This window comes from Megachile rotundata, chromosome 14 (assembly GCF_050947335.1).
Source record: "Megachile rotundata isolate GNS110a chromosome 14, iyMegRotu1, whole genome shotgun sequence".
In the NCBI taxonomy this organism is placed as follows: Eukaryota; Metazoa; Arthropoda; class Insecta; order Hymenoptera; family Megachilidae; genus Megachile; species Megachile rotundata.
Window position 1 is genome coordinate 14,348,881 of NC_134996.1, and position 24,282 is coordinate 14,373,162.

The 24,282-nt window shown below is 33.3% G+C and overlaps 5 protein-coding genes across 11 annotated transcripts; 4 read left to right on the forward strand and 1 right to left on the reverse strand.

The window, feature by feature from the left end:
* Window position 1: 1 nt before the first annotated feature.
* On the forward strand, window positions 2-7,442 carry LOC100882103 (phospholipid-transporting ATPase IF). Its single transcript, XM_076539790.1, has 21 exons — window positions 2-196; window positions 303-407; window positions 477-731; window positions 912-1,064; window positions 1,136-1,434; window positions 1,499-1,713; window positions 2,160-2,446; window positions 2,509-2,688; window positions 2,909-3,056; window positions 3,160-3,302; window positions 3,386-3,625; window positions 3,837-3,979; window positions 4,083-4,242; window positions 4,447-4,755; window positions 4,944-5,130; window positions 5,204-5,349; window positions 5,421-5,524; window positions 5,667-5,895; window positions 5,994-6,085; window positions 7,197-7,314; window positions 7,412-7,442. Exons 1-19 carry the CDS (start codon window positions 2-4, stop codon window positions 6,054-6,056), a joined length of 3,561 nt encoding a protein of 1,186 aa, XP_076395905.1. The 3' UTR covers window positions 6,057-6,085; window positions 7,197-7,314; window positions 7,412-7,442.
* Window positions 6,609-10,091, forward strand: LOC100877796 (uncharacterized). Its single transcript, XM_076539792.1, has 10 exons — window positions 6,609-6,637; window positions 7,658-7,705; window positions 7,776-7,960; window positions 8,027-8,147; window positions 8,226-8,754; window positions 8,876-9,033; window positions 9,122-9,359; window positions 9,438-9,654; window positions 9,721-9,893; window positions 9,993-10,091. Exons 1-10 carry the CDS (start codon window positions 6,609-6,611, stop codon window positions 10,089-10,091), a joined length of 1,797 nt encoding a protein of 598 aa, XP_076395907.1.
* A 522-nt stretch (window positions 10,092-10,613) lies between these two features.
* LOC100882211 (cilia- and flagella-associated protein 300) lies at window positions 10,614-12,060 on the reverse strand. Of its 2 annotated transcripts, XM_003700101.3 has the most exons (6): window positions 11,921-12,060; window positions 11,773-11,854; window positions 11,625-11,694; window positions 11,388-11,560; window positions 11,154-11,326; window positions 10,614-11,087 (listed from the first exon to the last, which is right to left on the reverse strand). In XM_003700101.3, exons 1-6 carry the CDS (start codon window positions 12,013-12,015, stop codon window positions 10,889-10,891), a joined length of 792 nt encoding a protein of 263 aa, XP_003700149.2. In that variant the 5' UTR covers window positions 12,016-12,060; the 3' UTR covers window positions 10,614-10,888. The 2 variants fall into 2 exon arrangements, with proteins under 2 accessions (XP_003700149.2, XP_012151414.2); XM_012296024.2 differs by having other exon boundaries at window positions 10,614-11,326.
* Window positions 12,061-12,088: 28 nt separating this feature from the next.
* Window positions 12,089-15,646, forward strand: Alg9 (alpha-1,2-mannosyltransferase Alg9). Its single transcript, XM_003700102.3, has 12 exons — window positions 12,089-12,226; window positions 12,516-12,654; window positions 12,805-13,010; window positions 13,094-13,207; window positions 13,283-13,393; window positions 13,459-13,741; window positions 13,808-13,924; window positions 14,006-14,219; window positions 14,291-14,432; window positions 14,510-14,639; window positions 14,748-14,878; window positions 14,951-15,646. The coding sequence occupies exons 1-12, from the start codon at window positions 12,147-12,149 to the stop codon at window positions 15,084-15,086; spliced, it is 1,803 nt and encodes a 600-aa protein (XP_003700150.2). The 5' UTR covers window positions 12,089-12,146; the 3' UTR covers window positions 15,087-15,646.
* Window positions 15,647-18,137: 2,491 nt separating this feature from the next.
* LOC100878020 (serine/threonine-protein kinase MAK) lies at window positions 18,138-24,031 on the forward strand. 6 transcript variants are annotated; one of them, XM_076539712.1, is made up of 12 exons: window positions 18,138-18,267; window positions 18,401-18,998; window positions 20,284-21,029; window positions 21,102-21,344; window positions 21,416-21,537; window positions 21,620-21,832; window positions 21,930-22,277; window positions 22,336-22,494; window positions 22,574-22,699; window positions 22,790-23,053; window positions 23,451-23,662; window positions 23,817-24,031. In XM_076539712.1, the coding sequence occupies exons 4-12, from the start codon at window positions 21,183-21,185 to the stop codon at window positions 23,945-23,947; spliced, it is 1,737 nt and encodes a 578-aa protein (XP_076395827.1). In that variant the 5' UTR covers window positions 18,138-18,267; window positions 18,401-18,998; window positions 20,284-21,029; window positions 21,102-21,182; the 3' UTR covers window positions 23,948-24,031. The 6 variants fall into 6 exon arrangements, with proteins under 6 accessions (XP_076395827.1, XP_012151456.1, XP_076395828.1 ...); XM_012296066.2 differs by having other exon boundaries at window positions 18,401-18,962; window positions 19,295-20,473; XM_076539713.1 differs by having other exon boundaries at window positions 18,401-18,962.
* The last annotated feature ends 251 nt before the right edge of the window (window positions 24,032-24,282 follow it).

The window sequence follows — 24,282 nt, forward strand, 5'->3', positions numbered from 1 at the left end:
GATGGAACACGTTACTCAACCCATAGATGATTTGGTTAACCTCCCTTATCTCGAAATACAATTGGATATTAAATCTCTCGGTGTGAGAATATGGCAGTTCATTAGAACGAAATGGTTCAAATCCAAAAGGCTTTTGAGAGTTCCGGCTCTTGTGCGAACAGACCATACCTTATCCCACGTGATACTCTTTATCCAAGCAAGTTTGCAAAACTTTTACCGAACAATTAATTTACATGACAGGTAAAGTAAGGTATAGTTTCGAATCGAATAATTTATGTTTTGTATTTGCTTTGTGTTTGCAGGGTAGTGCACCGTCGGTGTACACGGATCACAGAGTTGTAACTATCAGCCCCGACAACGATCCATCTCAAACAATTTTCCCCAGCAATCGTATCGTTTCAAAGAGGGTAAATATGCTTAGCTCATTGTCCACATGTTACATACAATTATTTATCAGCGAATTACTTCGTTTACAGTATACAATATGGAACTTCATACCAAAAAATCTGTTCGAGCAGTTCAGGCGAATAGCCAATTTTTATTTCCTGATAACAGCGATAATATCATTGATGATCACGTCACCGATTTCGCCTATAACTAGCATTTTACCCTTAAGCTTCGTCATACTGGTAACAGCCTGCAAACAAGGATACGAGGATTATCTTCGTCACATATTGGATCAAAGAATAAATAGGAGATTGGTTACTGTGATTCGTAACAAGTGCACACAGGTTGGTGAACAGTTGTACGCTATCGTGATAAAGTCAGTTACGCTTACTTGAAAATCATTCAATTTTCTGTCGTACACCGCATTGATAAGCTATCGATGACTAGACTAGATGAACTTTCGTGTCAGATGAAAGTCGAGATTAGTAGCAGTGCTTGTCTCTTGCATTCTCCCGTATTTACAGAACATTTATTGTGAAGAAATAGTGGTCGGCGACTTGGTGAAGGTGAATCGCGACGAAGATATTCCTTGCGATCTGTTGCTTCTGTACAGCGCTGAAGATTCTGCACGTTGCTACGTAACCACGTCGAATCTCGATGGAGAAACTAACTTGAAAGTAAGATCATATTGCTTTGAATCGTGTCAAATTCCACATATTACAATAATCATAGTTTGTTACCCGTTTAGACATTGCACGTTCCAAAAGTGATCTCAAAAATGAACATGCCGGATGTAGCATCCATGAAAGCCACTATTACTTGCCAACATCCTTCGTCCGATCTTTATCGTTTCCACGGCAAGATTGAAGTCCCGGATCGCAATAACGAAGTAGCCAGCGGCCACTTGACGATCGAGAACTTGTTACTTCGTGGATCAAGATTGAAGGACACTGATTACATCGTCGGTTGTGCAGTTTACACTGGCCAGGATACCAAGTTATCCCTCAATTCCAAGATCAGGAGCAACAAATTCTCTACAGCTGAAAAGTAAGCATCTATTTGTTGAAATGAATCTAATGAACATTCAGTTACGAATTTTGTTGCACTTCAGGTCCATTAATAAATACATCGTCGTATACATTGTGGTATTAGTGTTCGAGATAATGCTGTCGTGCATATTGAAGATCGTATTTGAGCAAACTGCCAAATGGGAAGCATATTTAGATAAAGATGGTACCATCACTGTAGGTTCTTTGGTCACTGATTTTTTAAGCTTCACGGTGCTGTACAATTACATCGTTCCTATATCGTTATACGTCACCATAGGTAAAAAAACATTTCTTGTATTTATGATTATCGTGAGAAACTTATATTTCCAAATTGACATCGTAACAATCGTGTCGTGATTCTAAAGTTAGAGCAATTGCAAAATTCCCTTCATGTGTCATTGTTTGCGTTTGTTATTTAAAACTTTTATTCGTCAATGTCTCGAGAAGTTAATATTGATCCTTTGCTTTGCACGATATCGTAAAAAAGGCGGTCCCTTAGCGGTAGGCGTTCGACATGATCGAGTGCAAAGCGGGTCACCATGTACACGGGGTCAATATCGACCGCGTAAAAAGAAATCGCTCAAAATCGCGTATGAACCGAGGGACAAATGCAATTCTCTTTCCAATGCAATCATTCGAGTATCTGATCGATTCGTTTATTTTTCTTTTTTTTTTCAAATTCAACCGTGACTGACGAGCTGCGATCAATTGTTCTCGTTGCAGAATTACAAAAATTCCTCAGTTCATTTTTCTTCAGCTGGGACATCGACATGTACGACGAACACACCGATCAATCGGCGTTAACCAACACGTCGGACTTGAACGAGGAGCTCGGGCAAATCGAGTACCTGTTTGCAGACAAAACTGGCACGCTCACTGAAAATATAATGGTGTTTAAACGTTGTTCGGTCAATGGGAAAATATACCTGGAAAAAGATTGCGACGGTTATTTGTACGAAGTGCCTCCTGACGGGGATGAAGATAAAGCTGTGAAATTAACAACGTGGGAGGTAAACAAAAATTGCGTCCGTATTTCGATTCTATTTATTCGATGCAATTGTTACAATTACAGCACGATCTTTGGCACTTCATGATAAGCATCGCTTTGTGCCACGTCGTTCAAATTTCACCCCCTAGTCAGAGACTGAGCGTCATCGCAAAACGAACAGAGTATCGCAAAAGTTTTAGGCTGAAGAAGGTGACGCAGCTGAACAGTTCCTTGTTGATGCACCCGGATTTACCAGAGTATCAGGTAAAATTATCTGCTAACGAGTATCTCGAACAACGCTAGCTGTGACATTGACTCTGCGTCGTTATTTTTATCTTCGACAAATAACCGTAAACAACAGCTGGCGATAAATTTACACGTTGCATCATGTTAAACGATAACGTCAATATTTTCCGTGTGTCTAATTTGAACAATATAACTTTTCTACATTTCAAACAAGAAATATGTAATCCATATGCGGTAGGCAGCATCTGCAGACGAGAAAGCTTTGGTCGAAGCCAGCGCCAGATGCGGAGTCGTTTTTTACAAAAGCAGCGCGGACAAAATGGAACTCAAAATCAACAAGAACGTGTTGACTTTTGAGAAGTTGGAAGTCCTGGAATTCACCTCCGGTTGGTATTCGAAATGTGGAAGTTCTCTATGAATCCGCTTACTACTTATCGTCCGTTTTCGCCAGACTGGCAACGAGATTAATAAGAATCTTTTATGTGACAGAACGCAAGAGGATGTCGGTAATAGTGAAGGACGCCGCGGATGATTACTGGTTGTATTGCAAAGGGGCGGATTCGGCTATCTTCCCATTGATAGTCTCGGGAGACATTAATCAGGCTATTGCTCATGTTGCTGACTTTTCCAGAGTTCGTTCACTGTCTTATAACGAGTTCATAACATTCTTCTCTTTCGGAGTTTAAGCTCTATTCATCGAAGATTCGTTTTGCAGAGAGGTCTACGAACGTTGGTCGTTGCGTACAAGAAAATGAACCAGCAAGAGTACGATCAGCTGGTGCAGAAGGTGGAACAGGCCAGGCAAATTATCGGCATCGAACGAGCGATATATATGCGAAGAGCTTACAGTCAGATGGAAGACGGTCTCACCTTGTTAGGGATCACTGGCATCGAGGATCGTCTTCAAGAAGGTGTGCAGGAAACTCTCGAATGCTTACAAGTTGCTGGCATTAAAGTTAGTAATCCGAGTAATTAAATGGTAGCCTATCATCGGATTTGTTAACTGACTGTTCACTTAATCCTTGGTAGAAGACCTGGGTCGTCGATGTCACGAGCGAAGAAAAAACCTTACTAATTAAAAACTGTAAAGTGACAAAGATGACCCAGTTGGCCTACAAAATATAAAAAATCGAACAGTTACTTTTCAATGAATATTTAAAACTTAGATATGGGTGTTGACTGGGGACAAAGCAGAAACCGCTGAAAACATAGCGTTCCTCTGTGGTCAATTCAAAGAAGGTACTCAAATACTGAAACTGACTGAAATAACCGACAATGGAACTTGTCTTCGTCGTCTTACGGATTTTGAGTAGGTATAATTCCTTGGAGTTGTAAAATGCTATAGCATCAAACCCAAAATAAATATAATTGGGATTTTGTTGTAATAACCTGCTATTTTTGTACGATTCCAGGAGAAGAATAAAAATCGAGCCATATAGTCAATATGGTTTGTTAGTGGATGGTGGTGCTATAGCACTCGCGTTAAAAAATTATCCTGAACAATTTAGAATCGTTGGGATGGCCTGTAATGCGGTAGTCTGTTGTAGATTAACGCCTTTGCAAAAAAGCGAAGTAAGTTTCGCGTGAAATAATTACATTTGCAACATCGTTAACACGTTCTGTGTTGCGAGAAGTAGAAGACTCAAATAAACGTGCAACACTTGTACAAACGATCGGTTATTAACAGATCTAATATTTGAGTAAAATTTTGCATAAATTTTTCGCTTCATAAAACATTCATAACCTATATAATTCTATCCGACCATTTTTATACAGATTGTAAATTTGATAAAAACTGCAAAAAGCCGACCACACACTGCCTCGATCGGTGATGGAGGAAATGATGTGTCGATGCTACAAGAAGCTCATGTCGGAATCGGAATAATGGGCAAAGAGGGTCGTCAAGCTACCATGTGTTCCGATTTTGCCATAGCAAAGTTCAGATTTTTAAGAAAAGCTCTGCTGGTTCACGGACATTGGTTTTATCTGAGGATCAGCGTTTTGACGCAATATTTTTTTTACAAGAATTTCATGTTCATAACGCCACAACTGTTCTTCTGCTTTCATAGCGGTTTCTCTGGTCAGGTATTATCTCAACCCTTTTAATGCTAACCGAAAGAACTGTAAAAATGATATTTATAACAAAATTAAAAATATCAAAAGTAATATATTCTCGTTAATGTCAGTCACGTGTGAAGCGTGATAGCATATTAATCTTTCATTATCCATTGTTGAGTCAGCTGAACATAACTTGTTTCACGATTGGATTCTAGGCATTTTACGATGGAATATTTTTAATGTTGTTCAACGTACTGTTCACATCGCTACCAATATTAGCATACGGATTATTAGAGCAGGATTATACTGCTGGTCAGCTTCTACGTTATCCCTATTTATATAAGTTACATCGGAACAATTATTTATTATCAACAAATCAGTTCATAATATGGACAATTTTAGGTAATTGACGACAACTTTATAACAAATAAAATCTCCTTTTTGTTTAGCACGTTAAAAATTTTGTTCTTTTTAGGTTGTTGGCATACTTCTGTTACATATTTTATGGCATATAATTTTATAAACATCAATCCCACCATTTTGTATAATAATACACCGATGGATCAGTGGTCATTTAGTACATGCGTTTTCCATTTAGTTACACTAATATCTAATTTAATGGTATATCTCTAATTCGATATTTACAAAAATTATTTTGCAATAAATACATCATCGATTTCTTTAACTTTCAGGTATTAATTCGTAGTTCATATTGGACAATGCCATTTGTACTAATAGTAGGATTATCAGAGCTATCGTTCTTTGCAGTAGCAATTATTTATTCTTTCATACCTATGTACGTATGTAAAAATGACGATAAGAATGATCGTTAAATTAAATGTTTGCTAAAATATACTTCAGGTGTTTCTCACACCTCAAATAGAATTTGATCTGAATCTGAATCGATAACACTATTGGATATCTACATTTTTTTTCAGAAAATATGATGGAGATATGCTGAGAGTTTTTCAAGTGCTGATATCGTCCATAACGTTCTGGTTCTTGACTATTATCGTCGCCGTCGTGTGTTTAGTTCCAGACTATTTGATTCTCGTGTACGACAGTTACAGACCAGCATTTATAACCAGAAGAAACGAGGAGCAGCCGCAACAGTATATAAACGCAAACAGCAACGATAATACAGAGAACGTGCCATTGCAAACTTGGGTAAACATTAATTATACAACTATTATATGTGTACATGTAGGCTATAATTTAATATTCGTATAACGATAATTAAGTGGCGTACTTATCGTTTTCTACAGAGTCAAAGTCTTCTCAACGCAATTCCGTGGAGACATAGTTTTACGGTGCGGAAGATCGATTGAATCGAATAACATTTTATTTCCTAAGGGACGTAAGTCGTTTTAATTAATTAATTTATTCACACAACAATCAACGCTTGTAAATATATTTATTATACAGTAAACTTTCGTGGCATGGCAATATAGCGAGAGTATACTGATCAGTTTTTATAAAACTCTTATGGAACGAAATCAAAAATGTTTCGCTCAATTTTATACTTGTTTAATTTGTGAAAGAGTACAAAAAGAAAGTATGATTTGTAATTTATAGTACTCGAAATAGTGAGGATATAACCAGTAATATTTCTGAACATGTTCTTCGAAATGAATTTTTTTACTCATTCGTACTGTAAATACCTAAATAAGTTAGCTTAAGACTGTAACATACAAATAGAGGAAAGTACATGCCTTTGTACTTTGTGACTGAGGTATACGCATTTTTTTTTTATTTAATTTTTAAGAAACCAAATTTTGTAATAAAAGATTGAGAAAACTCAAAACGCTCGAATCATTTATTACTGAAGAATTTTACAATTCCGTAACCGACCTTTGATTCAGGAAACTTATGCAACGACTATGGTTTGCATCTACGTATGTAGCAGCATGTACGTATACATATGTCTACCGTTGCATATATACTTCTCTTATCGGTTTCATAAAAAAAAAGCTGAAATGCACACACATTATTCATCGTAAATTGTTCGTGAATGACACTCTCGAGTATGATTAAAAGTCATAATAACTCAATAAGAGAACAAAGTATGTGTATGTTATTTTAATTTCGCATCTATACTCTAACGTAGTAAGATCCTCGCTTTCGCGTGTACGTGTCAGTATAACAGAAGAGAAATAATTTTAAAGCAACATTTCTCGACTAAATATTTGTTCTCTTTTATATCTGTTTTTCTACTTTCACCGCTTAATCGGTAAATATTAAACGTCACGATTTAATACGGAGTCAATTTATACAGTAATGATATAAATAATTGATCACGGTTGAATTATTCATTGAATTATTTCAGTTTTTTTAACGTAAACGAATGACAAACATTAAACAACATATTCGTGTGGTTGAACGACGATTGTTAAACGACGAGATATTTTTAAGACTCGACGGAACAAATTCAACTTGTGTACGGTATAAATATACATTTTGTTTTATAGGTATTATCGAAAGCTACCCTTCAGATCGAGCTGAAGCTAGCGCTCGATCTTGCAGTCGTTAAACAACGACCGTGAATATTGATTAAAAAGTCTACCCTCGGCATCTGTAAGAATAGAGGTTAAAACCTTGTATATTTACTTCAGAATTATAATTCGTATTGTATACAAATGTAAATAAATCGATATCCTGTGATTGTCTTATATTTATCTTACAGTGAGATAGCAGTATGATAAACTGAGTAAGGATGAGGATTATGTCATGTTATCTTCGGCGTATTATAATAACAGCGTTATTCGTTACGCTGCTGTTTTGCATTGTGCAAGTTCTTCGATCTGAATTGGGATTCGCTGATAACGATCTGTCGAATTTAGATAAATTGTGGGCAACTTATCCTCTTATAACATGATTCATTACTATATAATGTTTCATGTTTAATTGTGATTAATTTATGTTATTTCAGAATACACATATCTCAATTAATTAAGGAATCTGAGCAGCCTTCTGTTAGGTACATTTATAACCAATAATAACAATTATATTTTAACTACAAACATTAGATCAAATTCGTGTATCTATAGGGAAGGAGTCGTGGCTTGCAAGCTACCTCACTTGGATGTTTCTAATCCAGAAATTACAAAATTTCTACATGATGTTCCCCCATTGTCTTGCACGCCAGAAGATTGGGTTATACTCCGTGGTTCCAGACTTGTCATTAGCAGTAAAGCAAAGAACAAATTTGGATCGATATCTTGTTCTTTTAGCGGTGAGTTACATGATTATAATTTCATTTGTCAAAATTATAACTCATATTTGCTTATATCGCTTGCAGAAATCCTTAGAGACAATGACAACGAGGTATCATATACAACTCCTGTTGAATCTGATAACTCTTATGTTCTCAAACATAGTGATTTTGTTGATGTTAAATGCGAATCAAAAGATGGGACAGAGTAAGTTGGGATTAATGAAAGCACGTATTTAATCGGTTAGTTGAAATTTCTAGTCTAATATATCTATCTATTTTTCAGATGGCATTCTATTATGGCTGGAGTAAAGGATGATCCTGAAGCGAAAGAAAGACACAGATGGGAAAATGTTGGAAACAAGGCTCTAAAATTAAATGTACTTATGTTTGGTTTTGATTCTTTGTCCAGAAACACGTTTATACGGAAATTACCAAAAACATATCAATATTTAAGAGAATATTTAAGTGCTTTAGTCTTAGAGGGATACAATATAGTAGGTGATGGAACACCGCAAGCACTTATTCCTATTCTTACTGGAAAAATTGAACTTGAATTACCAGATACTAGAAAGCGCATGGGTGCAAAAGCAAATTATGTTAATGTATATCCAATGATATGGAATCAGTATAAACAAAATGGATATATAACAGGATTTATGGAAGATGTGCATCATATTGGAACTTTTACATATCGTTTAAAAGGTTTTAAAGAACAACCAACTAACCATTACATGAGAACATTTTACTTAGCTGCAGCTCCATATTTTAGATATTATAATAAATATTGTATTGGAAGCATCCCAAGACATATGGTACTCTTTTAGTATTTAATGTCAATAATTATGTTACATTTAGAAATTATAATGCAAATTCATATTGTTACAGGTAATGATGAATTATATTAAAGAAATTTTTAATGTTTACAAAAATCAGCCAAAATTTTTATTTGGCTTTCATGGTGAACTTTCACATGATTCCTACAATGACATAGGTGTGGTTGACAACGATTTGCATAACTGGGTAAAAGATTTGCACGAATTCGGTCATTTGAATAACACGATACTTATATTAATGAGCGATCATGGACATAGGTTTGTAATTATGTTTAACACAACATTAAATTTTTCAATAAAGTTATCTCTTAATTAAACAATTGATACAGTAAATTTTTATCTGAAGATTTGCAGATATTCGTAATACTGTACAAGGTAAACAAGAAGAAAGATTACCGTTCTTTTCTTTCGTTTTTCCTCCTTGGTTCAAAAAAGTGTACCCAGAAGCATATGCAAACTTTCTACATAATACGCAGTATTTAACAACGCCATTTGATGTGCATAAAACGTTAGAAAGCATACTGAACTTTGAAACACCGAAAACCGGGAGTCGCCAACATAGAGCTATTAGTTTATTTGATAAGGTAATTGCATTATACGTGTAACAATAGAACCAATCATTATACATATATTATAAATTATTATATATTATTATCATATAGGTACCTTTAGATAGAACGTGTGCGGATGCATTTATAGAGCCACATTGGTGTGCTTGCCTTAGCTGGCAAGAAATCTCTGTCGATGAAGATAACGTAATCGCTGCAGCTAGATATTTTATTCAGTTCCTTAATCTATACACGGACGATCATCGTGATATTTGTGAACAACTACAATTGAAAGAAATTTTATGGGCTGCTAAACTTATACCTAATAAAGGTATTTTAATTATTTCTATTAATATTATATATATTTATTTAATTTTAATAAAGTAATGAATTATAGGTTTATTAAAATTTCAAAAGTCTGGCGATCAAGATGGTTTCATAGGAGATTTTAGTGCACAAACAAAATTAACAAGTGAAATTTATCAATTGAAAGTAAAAACTGAACCAGGAGATGGATTATTTGAAGTCAGCATTACTTATGATATAAAAAAGAATAAGTTTTCCACTAAAGTAAGTTTTTTATCAAAATTATGACGATTAAACAAAATTATTGATAAAAATATTCATAGAATACATATTAAATAACAACGTACAAAACTTAAATTTCAGATATCAGATGTCAGTAGAATTAACATGTATGGATCTCAAGCAAGATGTGTGGAAAATTCTTTGCATCATTTACGAAAGTATTGTTACTGCAAGGATTAACGAATTAATCTTTAATGATTTTAACGTACATTAAGAATAACACATAGGTAACAAGTATAACAGATTGCAACGTTCATAAAAAAAGGTGCTGTAATTAGTATTATGTTCTATTGTTTATATTTACAAGCTACGTTCATTTCTAGTCTTTATAAATATAAACTGGGCAGGGTATATAATTTCATTTAATTAATAAACATAATAATTTTATTTTATGGACAGTATTTATAAGTGTATTAGTTCTAATTTGATTGTGATAGTCAATATTCTTTACAAAATACAATAGTCGTTCGACAATTTCTTCTTTTCGGGGCTCTAGAAATGTCTAAGAAATGAGGTATTACCGAGTTTAAATGGCAAACGTACTGAGAAATAATCATATTTGTATATATAAATAAGATCGTAACATAGTATACACAACAATATATTTGAATTATTTATACGTTGTATACAGTGCCAGTTAATCATTATAAACTATTTTTTGCCACAAGTTTGTTACAATATACCAAAGGGTAATAGATAGTATAATCAAAATCTCCTATTTTTTATTAATAGTCTCACAGGTTATACATATCTCGTAGGTTATACATACATTGCATCTTTAGGATGATATCTTCAACTATTTACAATTAAACATTTTTAAATATTATATTTGTAACAAGTTGACTAATGTAAAATATATAATGAACGTATGATGTACATAATGCACAATATAATGTAATAAATTCATAATTGTGGTACATAATGTTTATATAATAAATATTATTTTATTGGAAAATATATATTTCCGCTCATAATATTTATTCGGAAATACAATATTCTCCAAACTGATGTAAGAAGGTTGTAATTTCACGAGTAACGCTATCTATTAGTAAAAATCCAACATTTTGTATGTGAAATGGATCACATGGAAAATATGCTTGTCCTCTTTTATCTTTGGCTACTATTTCCAGGACTAGGGTACTGATTGACAAATCTGAGTCTTTTCCTTTTCCCACTCTAAAAATAATTAAATACATATCAGTTTCTTGAATTACAAAGAGAAAACATTTATGAGAATACAACCTGATTAAATCCTTATAAATAGTTTTAGTAACTTTCAAATATGGATCTAAAACATCTTCATATTGACATAATACTCCACCAAGAACTAGCAGTTGGAAAATACGAAATATAAATTCTTCTCTCTCATCTTTCAAATATAAATTATACTGTGGACATTCTTCATCCAATAATATCTACAAATATTAAGTTAAAATTAAAATTATATTACTAATGTCCCATGAAAAAAATGCATACTCCTCTAAGATTATCAGAAACTAGAAAACCATCAATTTCCATATCATATCTTTTGCAAATAGTCCCAGAGTCATATGTAATTCCATTATCTGAATCTTTTAATTTATTGAAAAAGGACATATTCAAAACACTGCAAGGCACAGGTTTTATTTCTATTGTTGTTGCTGTTATACCTACAAATCATTAAAAAAATTAATTAAACCTAATTAGTATCTTATAAAAAAATATGTTCAATACCTTCTTTTACCCAACAATTCCCTTTTCTTGTTAATAATAGCTTTGAAACAGTACTGTCTTTAAAGAAAGCCTAAGATAATCACATAATAATACATTAATGTTACAATTTTAAATAGTATTTAAATGTACTAAGATCAATTTAACTAACTTCAGCTAAATGATATTTGTGATATTGTTGAAAAGGTTCATTAAATGAAAAATGTTGTATAACAAAATTTCCTTTTATTCCCCTGTAAAATAACATTCTTGTACGTTGTGTTAATTTTTATATATAATTTATCAAGCACATAAATTACCACTTTAAGAGAAGTTCCTGAATTATTTTGTCATTAATTCCCAAATAATTCTTTTGCTCAAGAGGCACAAACGTGTATTTGGGTTCGATATCCATTTTTAATTAATTTCGTTGCCATAGAAATAAAAGCTATGGAACTTGTGTGTTTTGAATATAAATATGCATCCTCTCTAAATGAATACATATGCATAATACATGCTTATATTGACATAGAATAGAGAAAAACTATGGCGCCGAATCAACGTCAACGTCAGCTTTTTATTTCAAAGAAAGAACTGAAAAAGTTAAATGGCAGGAGATTTTCAAAGTAAAGAAAATAGTTTCCTTCATTAATAATCATTGAATGGGAAATTTGTTGTCATATTATATTTAATAAAATATGAACATATTGCATGCCGGTTAACCTTTTTAGACTGAAAAATTTTAAGATTTTCAATATGTTAGTTTGTAAAATCTTTGACGACTTTATTTTACTTATGTATTTAATGTGTAATTGATAAGTGCTATTGTTTGAAATAATTAAAAATGAAAGTAACAATTAAAAAATAATGTAGATATATATCAACCAAGAAGAAAATCAAGCATATGTGTTTCAGGCCAGAAGAATCCTCTGGTACGGGTCTTATTTATCCTGGTGTGGATACAGCTTTTAAGTTACTTTTATCAGCCAGATTTTGTTCAGCTATATGGAGTCACATAACAGATTGCGATGAAACCTATAATTATTGGGAACCAGTAAGAGATAATTCTTAAATTTTATATTGTGATTTTTAATGATTTATATAAGTTTATATATTTGTATTATATAATTTTCTTTTAATAAATGAGGTATTTATTTTTTAAGAATACTGTGCTTTTTATTATCATATTTTTCTCTTGCTTTAGAGTCATTATTTACTTTATGGTACTGGTCAACAAACATGGGAATATAGTCCACAATATGCATTAAGATCGTACATGTATTTATTAATTCATATGGTACCAGCAAAACTCTATCATTATTTATTAGAACCTAATCCTGTTCTGGTCTTCTATTTTGTAAGATGTCTATTATCTGTGGGTTGTGCATTATCTGAGGTATACTTTTATAAGTATGTATCTGCAAAAATTTATTACAGATAACATATAATAATAATTAATGTTTTCTTGAAGCAATGACCAAGTTTTGTTTTAGAAATGTATGCAGAGAATTTGGAATTCATATAGGCAGACTAACATTAGTATTTCTAATTCTAAGCTCTGGCATGTATATTGCTAGTGCTGCATTTTTACCATCTTCTTTTTCAATGTATGTTTACAGATTGTTCATTAATAATTAAATTAATGATCCTTCACATCAGTATTGTACATATCTTTTGAACAGGTATTTAAGTACTGTGGCTACAGCAGCCTGGTATGGTCGTCAATATGAGTTAGCCATTTTTGCTACTGCTATATCTGCCTTGTTAGGATGGCCATTTGCTGCATTACTTGGGTATAACTTACATATATTTAAAAAATTCACACCTAACAATACTGTTAATTTTCTTGTATTTGTAGATTACCAATTGCAATAGAAATGTTAGTACACAAACAAGAATGGAGTCAATTTATAAAGTGGGTAATCATATCTGGTGTTGTTGTTTTAATACCAATAATATGGATTGATTCAGTGTATTATGGTAAATTGGTAATAGCACCATTGAATATTATAACTTACAATGTATTTACTAATCATGGACCAAATATTTATGGAATTGAGCCATTCAGTTATTATATTTATAATGGATTTTTAAACTTCAATTTCATTTTCCTGTGTGCACTTTGTGCTCCATTTGGATTGGTAATATTCCACATATTCACAATTTTTAAATGTTCATAATTGTTAGTACTTCAACAAATTTTATAGTTTATAGTATGGTTGATTGTACCGGCAAGGCCAAGAGATCGTCTTTGTTTGTCTTATTGGTATTCTTTGGCACCACTGTATCTTTGGCTTTTTGTATTTTTCTTACAGCCTCATAAGGTGAATTAAATGAAAATTATTTGAATATCGAGAATAGGGCGAAATATATATGTACATATCTAACGAATATTTTTGTTGTAGGAAGAACGATTTTTATTTCCAGTTTATCCAATGATTTGTGTGGCTGGAGCCATAGCAGTGGATATTATTCAAAAGTTATATTTTTTTGTCAGAACAAAACTTAGTCCCTTACATATTGCTTATCATTATTTACAATATACTGCTCACATTACATTGTTTGCTATCTTATTATGTGGTTTTCTTGGTATATCGAGATCATTAGCATTATATAAAGGTATGAAGATTGATATAGATTTTTATTTTTGCATCGATTAATTAAAAATTTACCGCTTTCCTTAAAATCAGGTTATTATGCACCAATGGAAGTAATGATTGATGCTAATAAACTTGGATTAGAGGGAGAAATACCTAAAGATGTTTATATAAATTTCTGTGTTGGGAAGGAGTGGCACCGATTTCCAAGTAGCTTTTTCTTCCCATCAAATAAGTAAGTTGCACCTTTTTATCATTTCGGAATTCATGTTTTATGTTTCTCTAAAATTATTATAATGATATTATGTTTAGTTGGAAACTTCAGTACTTAAAGTCAGAATTTAAAGGACAATTACCACAACCTTTCCTAGATCATGAAAATGCAACTAGTGTAATACAACCACATTTTAATGATATGAATAAAGAAGAACCAACACGCTATGTAAGTTACTGTTCATAATGCATAATGTAGATATATAAAAATAATTAGTATTAAAATTTATAACTACTCATTATTTGATACCATTAATAATATTTATTATAATTTCAGTTTAATATAAATAAATGCCATTTTGTGTTAGACTTGGATATTGATAATGAAACAGACTTGGAACCAAATTATTCTCGATTAACTGACAATTTTACAATAATCAAGTCTGCTAAATTTTTAAATTCTGCCAAGTGAGTGTATTACACATAAAAAATAATGTTTTTTGTTGTATTATTTTATTTAATTCATGATTTACATTACAGATCTCATCAATTTTTTAGAGCATTCTATATACCATTTGTATCACATAAATTTTGTACATATGGTTCATATAATTTATTACAAAATATTAAACTTAAATCAATTCCACTTTTATCAAAAGAAAAACATAGATCTTAATTACAAAATTTGGGAATTTATATAATTTGAATGAACAGGGTTTTTGTCAGGGAAGTTATATAGTTGATAAAATGTTTCAATTAAATTTCTGTACTTGATAATAAAAATGTAAGCAATGATTGAATAGTGATTAAAAACTATGAAGACATTCGTAGTAATTACAAATTTTGTATGTGACATAACTTTTCATGTTCTATTAAACATTGAATTGTACTTAAAAAATTAAGGTATATGATAAATATGTACCATAATTAAAATAAAGTAGAACATTTAGTAACATAACATTCCATTGAACATTTGTGATTATAAATGTACTAAATTTTTAGGAAATATGATTACTTGTATACAAAACATATGTATGTACATGCACAATGCTATATGATATCAATTTTATTAACTGCTATATGATATTTATTTCATCAGCTAATTACGTGAAAGCCATTGATTTTTTAGTATACAGTAGCTTTGCTCTTAATACATCACTGGTATCAAGTACAAAATTATGAATGATGTTAAGTTTTCTTGTTGGATAAGATATATTTACCAAAAATTTTTGTATATGATTAAATGGTATTTATTTTATAACTAGGTTTGTTTGATTGAGGCGCTCCGCGCCAAACCTACCAATATTGAGCGAGCGAGTAAATTTCACGCTAAAGCAAAAATAGTCAACCGTGTCATCCGGTTGAATTGGCTGAGTGGTGCAAGAGAAAAACGTAGACAAAAAAGTTGAAAAGTCAAGTACATAAGCGCGAGCAAATTCAATTTTGCATTAAAGTCTACGGGGATATGGATTTTCGGTGATTATTCCTCTGTGGCATGCGCGGAGCTACTTTCTCTCAGCTACTTTTTCATATCGTATTTGTTCAGATTTTTAATGAAATTAATTAGTTATTAACTAATAACCTAAGGCCGGCCACGGTGACAAGCGGTATACACGAGGTCATTTTGAATAATTAATTACACGTTTTGTGGATATATTTTGTGCACTTTTATGATTGAAGAATGGACAGCAATGCATTATTTATATGGTTTGATCATAAAAGTTCATAAATAATGTTCGGGTAATGAGTAATTAATTAATTTGTATCAGCATTGCGATACGTACATGAGCCGCCTATGTCAATTCTAGTGCGCATGCAAAGTGCAATATTTCGGCACTTTGGCGACGTAGTATGGTTCCTGAGGCATTTAGAAACAAATTTCTATTAGGGTTTGATGCGTTTTGATGCCTAATAAAGCCAGGAAATCAATTTTTGTCGAATTCGGTCCAAAACGGTGCAGGTGGCGCCATCTAGCGGCGAGCGGCGGAACTACGAAAAACTAAAATTTCGATTTTCTCGAAAACTAGGGACTTTTCCGAGATTCTGAGATATACAAATTGTTCCTTGTCGCCTACGGAATCGAACGAATGTAATTATAGCCTGCTAGGACAATTATTAAGGAAAATAGAAAAATAGCCCATTTCATGGACTAAAAAATTGGCGTCCATCTAGCGGTGAAAGTTGGAACTACAAAAATAGAAAATCTCGATTTTCTCGAAAACTAGGCACTTTTTCGAAATTCCGAGATATACAAATTGTTCCTTGTCGCCTACGGAATCGAACGAATCTAATTATAGCCCGCTAGGACCATTATTAAAGAAAATAGAAAAATAGCCCATTTCATGGATTAAAAAATTGCCGTCCATCTAGCGGCGAAAGTTGGAACTACAAAAATAGAAAATCTCGATTTTCTCGAAAACTAGGCACTTTTTCGAAATTCTGAGATATACAAATTGTTTCTTGTCGCCTACGGAATCAAACGAATCTAATTATAGCCCGCTAGGGCCATTATTAAAGAAAATAGAAAAAATGTCATTTTATGGAGAAAATTTGTGGCGCCATCTAGCGGCGAAACTGCGAACTAAACTGAAAAAACGTATGTCCGAACACGCGTTAAGGAAAAATATAAAAAGTAATATTTCGCAACTTTGACGACGTAGTATGCTTCTTTAGACATTTTAAAGCAATTTTTGTTCAATAAGTTATTCATTTTTTTTGTGTATTAAGCCCAGAAAATCAATTTTTATTTGACCCCTTAACGAGTGTTCGGACATACGATTTTTCAGTTTAGTTCGCTGTTTCGCCGCTAGATGGCGCCACAAATTTTCTCCATAAAATGACATTTTTTCTATCTTCTTTAATAATGGTCCTAGCGGGCTATAATTAGATTCGTCCGATTCCGTAGGCGACAAGGAACAATTTGTATATCTCAGAATTTCGGAAAAATCCCTAGTTTTCGAGAAAATCGAGATTTCCTATTTTTGTAGTTCCAACTTTCGCCGCTAGATGGACGCCACAAATTTTCTCCATAAAATGACATTTTTTCTATCTTCTTTAATAATGGTCCTAGCGGGCTATAATTAGATTCGTCCGATTCCGTAGGCGACAAGGAACAATTTGTATATCTCAGAATTTCGGAAAAATCCCTAGTTTTCGAGAAAATCGAGATTTCCTATTTTTGTAGTTCCAACTTTCGCCGCTAGATGGACGCCAATTTTTTAGTCCATGAAATGGGCTATTTTTCTATTTTCCTTAATAATTGTCCTAGCAGGCTATAATTACATTCGTTCGATTCCGTAGGCGACAAGGAACAATTTGTATATCTCGGAATTTCGGAAAAGTGCCTAGTTTTCGAGAAAATCGAAATTTTAGTTTTTCGTAGTTCCGCCGCTCGCCGCTAGATGGCGCCACCTGTACCGTTTTGGACCGAATTCGACAAAAATTGATTTCCTGGCTTTATTAGGCATCAAAACGCATCAAACCCTAATAGAAATTTGTTTCTAAATGCCTCAGGAACCATACTACGTCGTCAAAGTGCCGAAATATTCATTTTTTTATTTTCCTTATATGCGTGGTCGGACCCTCACTTTTTGGTTGTTCACCCGCCTTCGCTCACTCGCTCAATTAAGACGAAAGATTACGCACTATGTACGTCATTTTGGAACTAAAAGTAAATCAGCCCAACTATTTAAATACCTGAAGAATTCATTCATTTGTTATGCATATGGCAATCAATAATGTTATAATCCAAAATAAAATGCACCCAGTTGTTTTAAATATTTTTACTGGAATCCATCTTTCCCTATTTTGAAGCATCACTGAGAAACGTGATTTCCCTGTAACAACTTCTAACTTGGGTATGTATCCCGAATAATAAGCGTATATGCAATAGTAGAAGTACAGAATAGCGAAGGAAGTATATATGCGCACATATGCGCATGTGCAAATGGAACTTATTAAATCACTAAATTATGTCTTCTTATTATAAAGACCGCTCCTGGTAACAGGAAAGTAGAATACCAAAGGAATTAATTGATGGAGTGCGTATGCGCAAAGATTTACGCGGGAAGACACGCAGTTACACATTTCGATTATGTGATCTTATTACTGAACTCGTATGGAACAGCAGGAAAACAAAACGACAGAACAGGTTGTAGAATGTAATAGAAGATACAAAAGGAATTCAATTGAAATAAAACTAAACGTTTTATTCTTTCTACCTTTGTGAGTTACTATTTTAACCTTATTTGTTATTATGCATTTATTTTTAAAGAGGTAAGTACATACTACATTTTAAGGTAAAATATGTAGGATATGCTACTGGAAATAATAAATTAGAGTACTGAAATAACAAGTATTAATTATAAATATTTTATCAAGGAAAAAATGGGTACGGTCAATGAACGAAGCAACGCGGGTTCGTAACAACCATTATAGTTACAATCTCCTAACAGTTCAAGTTTTAGTTAGCATTTGTTACTATGGATACATGGCGAAGCATGGCCGCTCGATTAACAGTTTGCGAGTAAGCGTTGCGGAGAAAGGTGAAGAAGTAAGTGGAATGCTATTGTATCAACTAATTTCTTTAGTGAGTAAAATTAAATTTATTTATTTTTTATCAGTGTCTTTCTGTAAATATACGAACCGGTATCTTGTTAATTCACAACGCCTGCAGCTATTTTACAAGGTTTAAAAACCCTGTTAACTTGCTGTAGTTTTATTGTATTGTTCAATTTTTTTTTAAGAACATAATTTTAATTAAATTTATGTTACAGGCACGTGACGTTTGTTACATAAATTTTTACTAATTGATAATTTTGGTGATATGATTATTATCAATTGTAATAAGATTTTTCTGCATAATGTATTTTAATTTAATTTTAGTGCTAGAAGTAATGGTGAAGAGTCACATAACTTATTGTCTTCGCTTCATTAAAATTTGTGTATTTCCAATTGCTGAAACGAACAAGCAACTACAATAAATTATGAAGGATGAGTTGTTTCTTTAATTGAACAGTGACCAGGTTACAAGTTTAACAATTTATTAAAAAATTTGTACTTCAAGGAATTAGTATAAATATGTTCTCAGTGTATGTACAGGTTTTCTTGGTTCAAGAAAATCTATATTCTCGCATGACTGAAGATCGGTCGCATGCGAGCCGAAGAAAATGCTAATCTTGACCAGGTGCTCGATTACGGCCCTCTTGCTTGTAGGACAAAGTCATTTGTTAACCCTGCCACACTAAAACTGGGTTATCGGAAACTGGATGACATTGAGGACGTATTATTTGATATTGTACAATGTCAAACGACGAGAAGAGAATCGCGATCTTTCAGAGACTCGTTATATGGCGTTTTGTTTCTTTAGATACTTATCGAATTTCTTTGTTATTTATTCTTATGTAACTAACTAAAGGTACACGTGTCTTTAGCAAAATCCATTCATGCACCTACGTAGAAATATGAATATTATTGTTTGGAAGTATAACTAAAATTCAGCTATCGACGTGCATGTCTGAATGACTGAGTACGTAAGTGCTCGTAAGTAAGCGCTTCATATTTCATGAACGGTATGTCAACGTTTCCTAGCGATACCGTTTATAACAAAATCGAAAACTTCAGCAAACGCGAAAAAGCTTAAACATACCGTTTGACGTATATATTTGTGTTTAACAATCAAAAATTTCCTGCCAAACTATTTAACTTTTGGCCGGACGTAAGTTTGGCTAATTTTGAATAATAAACAAGAGACGTAAAATCAATTCTTCGCGAAGAAAGTCAATACTACATTATTTAGAATAGATTAGCGAATAGGTGAAGATTAATACTGCCTCGTTTTCTTTTTGATTTTTTTATTTCTTTCTTATTTTTAGTCCTTACTCATTACGACCAGCGAAACTATCAACGAAAATCAATAATGGGCAAGCCGTAGATCGAGTATAGAAAAGGTCGTCGTGTATTTCGTCGACGACACGCGAACAGTCTAATATTACCTGATGAAAACAACCAAACTCATATGGCGTTTCATGAGTTACGGTCGAATAACTTTTCCTAGGATGTGTGGTAGGTCATTCCTAATCGAAAAAGTCACCAGGGCCGACATGCTCCTTATTGATTTAGTTCAAGAAAAAGATTGTACACGCAGTGACCACAACGGCGATAGTTTTATATTTTATTGACCTTTGTTTAATCAATAATTGTAACTCTGATAGATTTAATTTTCCACGTCTATTCAAGGCTCACAAGAACGGTGATCCAGACATAACAATTATTGAAATAAATTTATATTTATGAAAAGAAAATTACCTCGGTTAACTCCTGAAACAGTATAAACTTAGATTATTCTATGTATGCATTGCCATAATTAAGATTTCATTCAGGATGTTAGTTATTGAATATACGTAGGCATTGAAGAAATAGAAATACAGAATATCAAACATCTTGTCTGCGCTATAGGTTAAGCAAATTCGATTAGCAATTGTTTACTGTGTGATTCGACATATATGATTTATAAGATACGATTGCGAATAACTTTGCATTAATAATTTTAATTATGTTAAATCACGTTATTTCGATATTCGAAATTTCATATGGAACAGCTTAATAACTTTAACAGTTTGTAATATCTTTGCATAGGAAGTTATTGTAACAGCATCTTTTGTATAAATTAACAAAATATATTATTTTTCAGAATTATTATGACGCGACAAAGGTATATGATAAATCAGCTAGAAAGCTGAAGATACCTGAAATCTAGGAAAGTCAAGCATCGATGAAAATGAATAGATACATAACTTTGAATCAGCTGGGCGATGGAACTTTCGGTTCCGTCGTTCTTGGAGAACGCATCGACACCGGTGAGAAAGTTGCTATAAAAAGAATGAAGAGAAAATACTACTCCTGGGAGGAAGCGATGAATTTGCGCGAAGTTAAAGTAAGACAGATTACTATCTAGGTGAAACGAATGTCATAATTCTTCGGTAATCGCGATGCTTTTCATTACAGTCCTTGAAGAAACTCAGTCACGCGAACGTTGTGAAACTAAAGGAAGTAATACGCGAGAATGACGTATTATACTTTGTCTTTGAATACATGAAAGAAAATCTTTACCAGTTGATGAAGGATAGGTATAATCATTAAAATTGTTAAACACATAGTATCATCAATCACGAGTGGACATAGATTCATGAATTTTTTGTTTTATACCAGGGACAAACTGTTCCCTGAATCAGTGATCAGAAATATAGTATACCAGGTACTGCAAGGTCTGGCGTTCATGCATAAACATGGTTTCTTCCATCGCGACATGAAACCTGAAAATTTATTATGCATGGGACCAGAATTGGTGAAGATTGCTGATTTTGGATTAGCCAGAGAAATACGGTCAAGACCTCCTTATACGGACTATGTATCTACGAGATGGTAATTATCTCTGAAATGTTTAGTTTATTTCTTCTTCTTTACTTCTAGAATTTATTCTGTTTATCGTTCATTCTAAGCACATTGTAATTCATTCCAGGTACAGAGCACCAGAAGTGCTGCTCCATTCCACAACTTATAACAGTCCAATCGACATTTGGGCAGTTGGTTGCATCATGGCAGAATTGTACACGTTTCGACCACTGTTCCCTGGGAAAAGCGAGATCGACGAGATCTTCAAAATATGTTCCGTAATCGGCACCCCAGAGAAAGATGACTGGCCAGAGGGGTATCAATTAGCTGCTGCCATGAATTTCAAGTTTCCAAACTTTACTCGCACGTCGTTGAGCGTTTTAATACCAAATGCCAGCCAAGAAGCGGTGATACTCATGGAAGACATGTTGCGATGGAACCCTATAAAAAGACCGACAGCTCAACAATCTTTGAGGTAGGTGAAATTAACTGTTATAAATATCGAAAACATATATTAAAACTTTTCTGTGCAGGTATCCATATTTTCAAGTAAACGTTCAACGTCCGATTAACAGCAAGAAGATTGGAGTTACCTCTCAGCGAGATCTTGTTCTAAACAAAGTGAATCTTCCACCTCCCATGCCCAAGCAGTACTACTCGCAGCAAGATATTCTTAACACGTTGGAATCCAGGTATTATCTTACGACCGTATCATGTGTTCTTAATTCAGTTCATAATGTTCACTATAATATATTTCAACATCCGTTGTAGAGCGCAAGAGAAAATGATGCAACCGGCGCAAGAGCAACCGATGCTGCCCTTACTGAATCATAACAATTACGTGCGCGAAACCAATCCTACAAAAATGGACGAAGACGATTTTGCCGAGCTCTTAGGGTTGGTTGCACGAATTTACTAATGAAACCTGGTTAAGTGGATTCCCTCCGCCCACGACTTTATAATCTAATCCTTGATTATCCACGTCAGAAGCAAGATCGTTCCCGAGAACGCAATCCTTGCCCCAGAACGAGTGTATAAAGAGAACCGTGCCAACTGGAACGACAATTATTTGCCAGACAATCCGAAACAGAGCAATGGAAACTGGGTGTTACCTCACTGGAACGAACCGGCCACGATAAGTTGGAATCAATCGCAGTCAAGCTTGAAAAATGGCCGAAAAGTGTCGGGAAAACAACATTACTTCAGCGTGGCTCGGTACGTCACAGGGCAGAGCACAAGTTTGTCGTCCAGGTATCGAACGTTTCGAGATGTTCTAAAGAGAATCCTGATCCCCTGTTCACTGCTAATACTGGGATACACGCTGGTGTGCTGTTTAATCTGGAAAAATGAACTTCATAAGCATCCTCGTTATTGTTTATTTCTGCTAAAGAAGTTTGCCATGAAAGAACTTTCATTGCAAACTTTTAACTAATCTAAAATTGTCATGTGATTTTTTAGTGAAGAAAATTTAATTGATTATTAGAACGTGAATCAGGTTCTTCACAGTTTTTTCTATTGTACTCCTCATTTTTATTGTAAATCTGTGGTGTTCAATAAAATCATTCGAATTTTTTTAGACCTCATTATTAATTGTTTTTTTTTTTCGTTGTATTCTGCTAATAATTTAGTTTTTCTTTCTCTTTAAAAGAAACGGCGACGTCGAATCAAATCGACCGAGGCTGATGCGGAATTTGGTTGGACAACCGATGGAAAAGTATGAAGAATTCACAGACTCCTTCTGGGTACCTAGGAATTCTGTAGAAAATCAAGGAAAGCAATATTATCTACCGCGAAATCGTTACATTACGGATCAGACTTTGAGGTTGCCTTATCCCAGCGTTTATGGTACACAAACGATAAGTGAGTATTCAATGTCAATTTATATTGAAAGTTATTTAGAGTATTAATATTCCAAAGTAAGTCTTCATAAGTAGAGAGTTACAAATATTATGTACAGATAATATAGATAGTTGGTATAATGAGCATAGACAGATGATTAAAAACTCTGATCAAGAATTGATTAATTTGATAGAAACTACAAACAAAGGAACATTTCAACCAAATGTCTACGGGAATGTACTGAACACAAAGGGAAGTGGAAGTATTCATGGAAGAACTGATTGGGCTGCTAAATATCTGAAATAACTACTTAAAAACTATTACACATATACCCAAGTTAGCATATACAATTTATTGAACTGTGATAAAATGACGTTCGTCGTTTCATTGCATTGCGAGGAAGACCAAAGTGAATGATACAATGATTCGAATAATATAAAAGCACCAACTTACAAAAAATTGATTCTTTTAAGAATGTAATCACTTCACTGATTATTTTTTAAATTGCATACGAATGATCACATTCTTAAAATAATTCCATTAAGATCTTGTGGTTAATGTTAATGTAATGATAAGTAGGGAAAAACAATTTATATATTTTACCTTTATTATTAGTACTATTGGATTAATTATTGAGTCAT